General features: G+C 36.6%; 1 protein-coding gene across 1 annotated transcript; it reads right to left on the bottom strand.

Moving 5' to 3' along the window:
• Positions 1-1,152: 1,152 nt before the first annotated feature.
• Positions 1,153-7,323, bottom strand: hmgb3a (high mobility group box 3a). The gene is made up of 5 exons (XM_052110522.1): positions 7,172-7,323; positions 5,003-5,213; positions 3,758-3,894; positions 2,550-2,724; positions 1,153-2,464 (listed from the first exon to the last, which is right to left on the bottom strand). The coding sequence occupies exons 2-5, from the start codon at positions 5,150-5,152 to the stop codon at positions 2,285-2,287; spliced, it is 642 nt and encodes a 213-aa protein (XP_051966482.1). The 5' UTR covers positions 5,153-5,213; positions 7,172-7,323; the 3' UTR covers positions 1,153-2,284.
• Between the last annotated feature and the right edge of the window lie 1,049 nt (positions 7,324-8,372).

Here is an 8,372-nt window from a genome sequence, read left to right as displayed (position 1 = left end):
GTTGGATTCAGGTTACAGGCCTGAATTTGTGTCACGGTTTTCAGCATAATTCTGTCTGCAGCTGGGGGCTACCGTGAGTTTATCTTCTGGGATCCTTACCCAGACCAATGGGCAAGCAGAGCGGGCCTATTAAGCAGCTCTATTCCATAGAAAAACTATAACTATAAAGCATTATTAAAGGTTCAGTACAAAGACGTCTTAACAGCTTGATTTGATTTGCACTTTATTTCCAAGCTTTCTGTGGCCATACAACAGCTTTGTTTTTTATGGACTACTTTTATGGTATTTTAATAAAAACTTGTTTTTTCTCTTTGGACCTTGACAAGAGGGGTCAATATGAACCATTCTTGTATGGAAAAGAGCAGTGTTCGGATTCTTGAAGAAAAGATTGTGTTAAGATTTTTGTATTTTCTTTTTGCTAGCCAGCTGACAAAGTCATTTAATTTTACAGATACATCAGTGATGAAAAGAAATTCAAAAAGACAGCACAAAAAAAGAAAGTAAAAGATGACTTTGTCATGAACTGTGTGAATTAATAAAAAAGTGTATCTGTGTATTGCATATAAAGCTTTTATTTAGAAAATTATTTTATTCAGAGCTTTAAATATTTTAAAGGAATTAAGAGGCCCATTACTCCCACCCCCCAAATGGTTAGGTTCCTGCAATGTTCAAGACATGGTTATGGCCTTGAGCTCGAGCCCCTCCCACACAGTGATTAAAGGTGCAAAATTTGTATTTAAATTAACCTATTGTGGGTGGAGTAGTGTTGAGGGGGGTCCAGCCACACATTATGGTACTGAACACAGACCAGAGTTGCCAACCATAATAACCCCTGGCCATTGTGTAATGTGTATTTATGATAGACTGCATTATGCATTTTCAAAAGTAAGAAAAGTTGGTTTTGCATTTATCTATTTAGTTTTTAAGTTAATTATGACTTATTTTGATGAAAGAAGTATACTTAAGTTTTAACATGTTGCAAATGTGGCGAGATTCAAAAAATCGGTAATATTGGGGTAAAACTGTGCCAAATTGTTTCTAATATGAATTTTGCAAACAAGCATCATTTTTGTTAATCCACAGTCACCAGCATAAAGTCAATATATATTTACTATGTTCTTGTTCTATGGACAGACAAGTATAAGACACAAATAAAAATGTTTCAATTTAATCGCAAACTTCAAACATATAAAATGAAAACTCTAGATACAGATAAGTACAGATTTATCATCATGTTGCATTGCTTCACACTTTATATTCAAGAAAACATAAAAGGTTCGAACTAGGGATGCACAATATATTGGAGACCATACTGACGTTGGCCAATATGAGCATTTGCTGATATAGTTAAATTGGCAGCAGATAATATCAGTGCTAAAAAAATTTTTTTAAATGCAAACATAATACTCCTTTTATGCCAGGTTGATTTCCACTCATTTTGCACAAATTTGTAAAATATAGTTTGGAGCATTACCACAGATGCTGCTTAAAGAAAACAAAAGTATTGATTTTGTTTTTAGCAATTGTTTAACCATTTTTTTTTAAATTATAATAATTGGGTATCTGCCTTTTTTTTTTTTTTTCTATCTGTGCATTCCTAGATCACATAATAGTTAAAACATAGGAAAGATAATATAAATATCTTTCCTATATTGATTTCAGATGTGCTAATATCTAATGCAGTATAGTAAACATCTAGCACACATCCCTGCAGCAGGACTAATTGACGTGCTGGTAGTAATTGCTCTTTTGCGCTTGACTGCAGGGTTTTCCTAAAATGGACAAGGAAGAGGAATAAAAGCTAAGGACTTGTTCTGCATGAAATGTCTGATACTGGTGCACAGTACCAAACTATGACACCTTTCACATGCAATATACTACAACCATAAAAACAATCTATACTCAATTTCAACCATATACAGTTACAAACATTCTCAGAGAACTCTGAAAAATAAAGAAAAATATATCGGTCAGGGATTTACATATAGAGAAATGGTATTACTCGTTTAAATGTTTTTTTGTTATACAATTGGTAAAAGTATACAAACATGGTCTAAGAAGACACTGGGATACGATGATGATGTAAAATGTTCTCATGTGCACATGCACAAACATATAGCTGAAGTATGATGTTGTGGTAGTTTGTCTCTCACCCACAGTACACAAAACAATAATGGGGCTACAAGAGACCACCAGTGTTTTCCGTATCTTACTGTATTTCAATGAGGGAAAATAGTTGTTGTAATCATATTACCATTGATCAAACACACAAAAAAATGAAAGTCTATTCATCATCATCAAAATCATCATCATCATCTTCTTCATCTTCCTCCTCCTCATCATCTTCGTCATCCATATTGCTCTTCACCATGGGTTTTGGAGCCATACAGTTGCCCATCGCTCCCATTCCCATCCCCATAGATACACCTCCAACCTTGCCTTTTGTCTTGTAGTCAGCAACATCCTGTGAAAAGAATATTATATTGTAAAGAACTGGAATTGTTATATGATCTTATATTCCATGATGGACAACTAGCATCTAGACATGCCTTTTGATACTTGTCCTTAAGCTTGTTGGCCTTTATCAAGTAGGGTTGTTTGGTGGAATCTGTGAGGCTGTTCCACATCTCGCCTAGTTTTTTGGCCACATCTCCAATACCCAAGGTGGGGTACTGCGCTTTGATTTGTGGACGGTGCTCCGAGCAGAATATGAAAAATCCAGAGCTAATGAATAATAAGGAGACAGCAACATTAATTTATTAATCCACAATATTTGTTTTACTCATTTTTCTACCTACATGCCCTTTTGCTCTGCCTATACTGTACTGTGCCTACTGCCTTGCATGTGCTGGAGGTCAAAGTGACTAAGAATTCCATTGTCATTTACAGTACAAGTGGATATAAAATACTCAACTTTGTCTGTTCATGAGCAATATTTGAATTATTTGCCAAGTAAAGTAAACAATGTCTTGTATCATTTTTTTAGTCATTAACCCTCTTATTCTGTAAAAGAAGGGCCACTTTACTGTTCGTGGTCAGAAACAGTACAGGTGTAAGAAAATATGAGAATGTGTCATGTATTTGAGGCAGATTCTGGTCCAAAAATAAAAATAACATGACTTGAAAATCAATAATAGCCAGTAGATGGCTGTAGTGTTACTGTGAAGGAGTGTTTTTAAATGTTTTGAAGCGTCACACAATAATGTCACATTATGCTTACAGTGAAACCTGACCTGGTGTTACAAAGAGAAGACAATAGTCAATTTGTTAGCAATCATTTATGTTAAGCATCAAAATTAAATAACTAAAAGTAAATTAATAATAATGTCAAGAAACAGTAATAAAAAGAAATGAACAGCAATGGATTATAAAAATTAAAATAGTGTATAAAACAAAAAACGTGCAGAAAAGGACGGCGACACCCCCAACCCCACTCAACAACTTTTGGGCAGTTTCTATGTAAAATCCCGAGCCGATTTCTCTGCCCAGTCCACCCCTGGTTTCAAGCATTCATTTCTGTGTGTGTGTGCTGCATTGTGTGTGTGTTATGGTCTTACCCCCTCATTTGTGTGTGTGTGTGTGTGTGTCTGTTCTGTATTGTGGCTGATTAATAGATTTAGTTAAAAAAATAAATAAATTCTGCTCTGTTTTATAGTGTTACCAGTTCATTTTTGAGTGTGTAAGTATACACTGCAATTTGTGAATAATTCTAAGAGCTGTAAACAGTAAACTGAATATGTAGTTTAGATTTACTCACGGTGGTCTCTTGGGGGCATTGGGATCCTTCTTTTTGCCTTTCTTGCCAGGCATGAAGTGCATCATCTCTTGATCGTAACGCACTTTATCCTGTTTGGCCATGTCCTCAAACCTGGATTTCTCTTTATCTGACATTGCCTAAGTAAACAAATATAAGATCATTTTCCACAGAGAAAATTAAAGTATCTCTGCATTCACTTGCACTGCATTTGTGTAAACTCTAATTAAAGGTGCATTATGTAAAATTTTTCTTTTGTTAATGTGTGAACAGCTTGTAGCGCAACATAAAAAATTAGCCCTTCACGGACTTCCGAGATTGCCTAATAAAGCCTGTAGACTGATATTCATGCGAAGGGAGCGGGTTGGTTTTGCCGGGAAAATCCAAAGGATGTGAAGTTTATGCGCGCTCCCAAGAACGTTCTACTGAATCCGGGAGTGAAAAGCGGGAACTTGATCGAGAGAAAACTAGAGTGAACATCGGCAGGGCATTTGATTCCTGGAGGGACCTTCGGGGATCAAAACCGACCCTGAATTGGCATTCTTCTTATTGGACAGGTAAGCTTACATAACTGCAAAGCATGTGAAACATAGTGCCATAATGATTGATCTGTGTAATTTTAACTTGATCTTGCCTGCTAAAGCTGACGAATTGCAAGCTACCTTGATTCGTAACTTTCAAATAATTTCAACTATCTTCTCTTTATACTAAAATCAGGTATACAGGATAAATATAAGCAAATATGCTGGTTTCTTGATCGTAGTACAACATATAACAAACAAAAGTGCAACAGTATACTGTAGTTTGGTAGTATGTAGCTGTATGTGTGTATCAGTATGCTATGTAAGCTGATAAGTGGTTTAAGTTTAGTCTCAAAGTTTGTAGTAAAACAATAATAAATTTGTAATTTGAATTATGCTACCTCATCTGTCAGCATGATGCCGGTGGATCACGTTCAGTCTCTTTGTACGTTATGTCATTGTTTTGACTCGCTCGTGTCCCTATGGATTGTGTGCATGAGTGCAAGCAACAGGTAGCTGACTGCAGTTCACTTAACGGCCACAGGTACCATTAATAACAAATGTTTCTGAATCTTACATACTGCACCTTTAACTGATCAATGGCTACAATGAAGGCTGATAGATCAGTTATAGACACTTCCAAGATTATTCTAAACACAACCAATACACAGTAAGTTGAAATAAAAATATTAATTTTATTATATATAATATATACTGCAGAGCTAACCTTCCATCTTCCAGAGCACTTTTTGGAGAATTCCGAAAAGCTGACCGGAATCTCGGGGGTTTTCTTTTTGTGCTCCTCTCGGCATGTCTGAATGAAGTAGGCATAAGAGGACATCTTGCCCTTGGGTTTCCTGGGGTCCCCTTTCGCCATTTTGTTAGATGAGTGGGGTCCTGTGTCCACTAATACCTTCTTTTGTTCTGTCAAAATATCTCTAAAAATGTAGCGATATTAGGAAATAGTGTTTTCACAAGAAAAAAGAACATCTGAATAAGTAAATGTTTTTTTTTTATTATTATTATTTTATGTTACACAGAAGAATATGCAAATGTAATTTTTCTTGATATTTTCTTTACTTTAAGATGTACAGTTGACTTAATAAAACTGATTGAAAACATAAAATGACTCAGCCCCACTCATTATGCTCAGGCATTTTATTAGAGTATATTGAACATATACGATGAGACTTGTTATTACCAAAGCATTACACAAAGGGAATTGCAGACCTGTCTGTCTTGAGTGGGGGATGTGAACTGATTATTAATGAGACTGATTGGTGTTTACTGCTCTTTTAGGGGGAAATATTATGTGCCCCCACCATATTCTATGTGGGCACAGCCAAGAAGTGATAGCAATACACATTTTATTGTTTTCTTTTATTACCAAAAGTTTGGGCCATTTAGTAGCACAAACATGAACTACTTTCAACCCACTATGTCAGTATAGTGAGTTCATGTGAGGTTAGACTCTAATAAAAAATGCAGCTAAAAACAGAAAAGTCATCACAAGAATAATTAAACTTCTCTTTTGTTAATTGCATCCTTATGACAGAAACTGCTCTTTATTTTGGTAAATTGTTTGTGTTTTTCTTTTAAATTCTTTTTTACTGGTTTGAAACCGTGCGAATGGCTTTCTTCCTCGCTACGTGTATATAGTGAATGCTATACAGTATAGTTACTGGTACAAGCACTGCCTTGCGCTGTGCTTGTTCTTCGCGATGCTTCATTCATTAAAATGGCTTCTTTGCGGAGCGAGCAAACAGATGGGTTGATCATGCAACAAAGCCACACACACCCTCGGATTTAAATGGCGATTCTAGCGAACGCTTATCTTTAATTAAAAGAAAAACATGTTTATCAACTGAAAAAAACGTAGTATTTTTTGTTTCCGATAATTGTCAAAAGCTGTCATATTGTATTTGGTCGTATTTAACTGTTTTTCCAAGTTGGAGCCCTAGCTGTCGCTTGGCGCAGTGCTGCCTCAACAAAGAATACAAGCCACCCATTCCCTATGCGAACTGTCAAGATCAAAAAGATGATAAATCGCAAAATATAGTCAAAATTTTAATAAGCGAAGCTAGAGATAAACAGTATTAAGCGAAAACGAACGGAAAGGCATTTAATGCACTTAATATGTACGTTTTCTGTCTGAAAATTTCCCGTCGTTGCTGCGTGAAGGAATAGCTGTTCGTCAATGGTTTCAATCGCCAGCCATTTTAATACACGGCAGGCGCGCTTGTTTAAGTTGGAAAAGGTAAAATGTAATAACAAGCTTACAACGCTTATATTGACTCGTCTTTCACACCGTAGGGTAGAGAGCAAAGAGTAATGGCGTAAGCGAATGATTTCGCTATTAATATATACCACTGCACGAAGATGTAATCGAAATCGGTCTGTATTAAAGAAGGGTGGTTCGTAGACAGGACAGAGCGAGCCATATTCAGTATTACACACAGCAGCGATGCGTGTGAAGAATACAGTCCGATAAAATCACAGTTCAATAACTTTTCATCTTTCATTTAAAAGAGAAGAAAATAACGTGAATGTTGATAACATTAAAACTGGGAAATTACAATGCATTTGACCTCTATAGAACACATTCGGTCAATTTATATTAATTTCCATAATTATTTTATGGGATTATTATTTTTTGCCATCAACAATTCCTCAGACAACACGTAAAGACTTGTAAATAAATCTCAAATAAACTTATCTCCTTCTTGACCTTCACATTTAAACAAATTAATTAAAAAAAAACACATTTTTATAAATTCGACATTGTTGGAATAAATGTAGTTATATACAAATTCCCTAAATGTGCATAATATGAAATCAGTTTAGACAAATACAAGTGAAATTGTTGTGTTAAATACAAGATGCATTTATCCCGTACCTGTGCTGTTGAGTTGATAGAAATCTCGCCACTGTCTTCCCTTCCTCTCCTCTTTAAACCCAATGCGCTGAGCCTCGCGCTAGCTTAACACGAGACCGGTCTGATTGGCCAGGCAGTCTCGCCGATTCAAAACAACCTCCATTCCTCACCATTGGGCAGCGCCACATGCACATCTTGGGACTCTCCATCCAGATTGGTCCTGCCGTAGGACATCGTATGCCCAGCCTCTTTACTTTATAGAAGATACTTAGAGAACCTCTTACATTGAAAAAAAGAGGAAGGTTGTAACTCGTTTTGGTTGTTACTATATACTGCAAAAAGAATGACCAGAATAAATATGACATTTTTTTCTGTCTACCAACAAAACAAATGTCAAAAACATGCAGTGCATGTTCCTATTTTCCACACCAGTGTGAAGACAAGAGGCGCATTTGTTACAACTGTCCTAATACCCGGTATTGTTGTTACACTACCTGGAACAGTTCTTATCCCAAGGAACTGTTTACCCCCAAATGAAAATTATCTCATTATTATTCATCTTCGAATCATTCCAGATGTGTATGACTTTCTTTCTTCTGCTAAACATAAATAAATATTTCTTAGAAGAATATTTCAGCTCTGTTGGTCCTTTCAATGCAAGTGAATGGTGGCCAGAAATTCGAAGGTCCAAAAAGCGAATAAAGGCAGCATAAATGTAATCTACTCGACACCAGCGGTTTGCCAGGGCCATTTCTGAGCATGTGGGAGCCCTAAGCTAAATCCTACAACTCTCTTCATGTAGTTACATTCTCCCTACACTCTTGGACCATACCTGTCAAGTATACCGTTTTGGCCGGGAAAGTCCCGTATTTTACCCTTCTTTCCCGCCATCCTCCCGTATTAGTATTTTCCCGTAAATCTCCCGTATTTTAACCTGCGTTATTAAAAAATAATACCCCGGGCCCGGGCGGAGTAAAAAAAAAAACATTCCCAATCTGAGCTCTGTCACTAGCCTCGCGATAACTGTCACCTGCAGTAGCCTACTACAGGTACATAGGTAGCAGTTGTCGCGAGGTTAGTGTGTGAGGTCAGATGATGAGTGACAACGCAGAAAAAACAAAACAAAAAAAAAACAGAGACGGATGATGGACGCTACGACAGAGACGGAAGGCACTCCTGCCAAAAAACCAAAACCCTCATGTAAATACCGAGATCAATGGGA

The sequence above is a fragment of the Xyrauchen texanus genome, chromosome 1 (assembly GCF_025860055.1).
Source record: "Xyrauchen texanus isolate HMW12.3.18 chromosome 1, RBS_HiC_50CHRs, whole genome shotgun sequence".
Taxonomy (NCBI): Eukaryota; Metazoa; Chordata; class Actinopteri; order Cypriniformes; family Catostomidae; genus Xyrauchen; species Xyrauchen texanus.
This window is presented reverse-complemented; position numbering and strand designations above follow the sequence as displayed.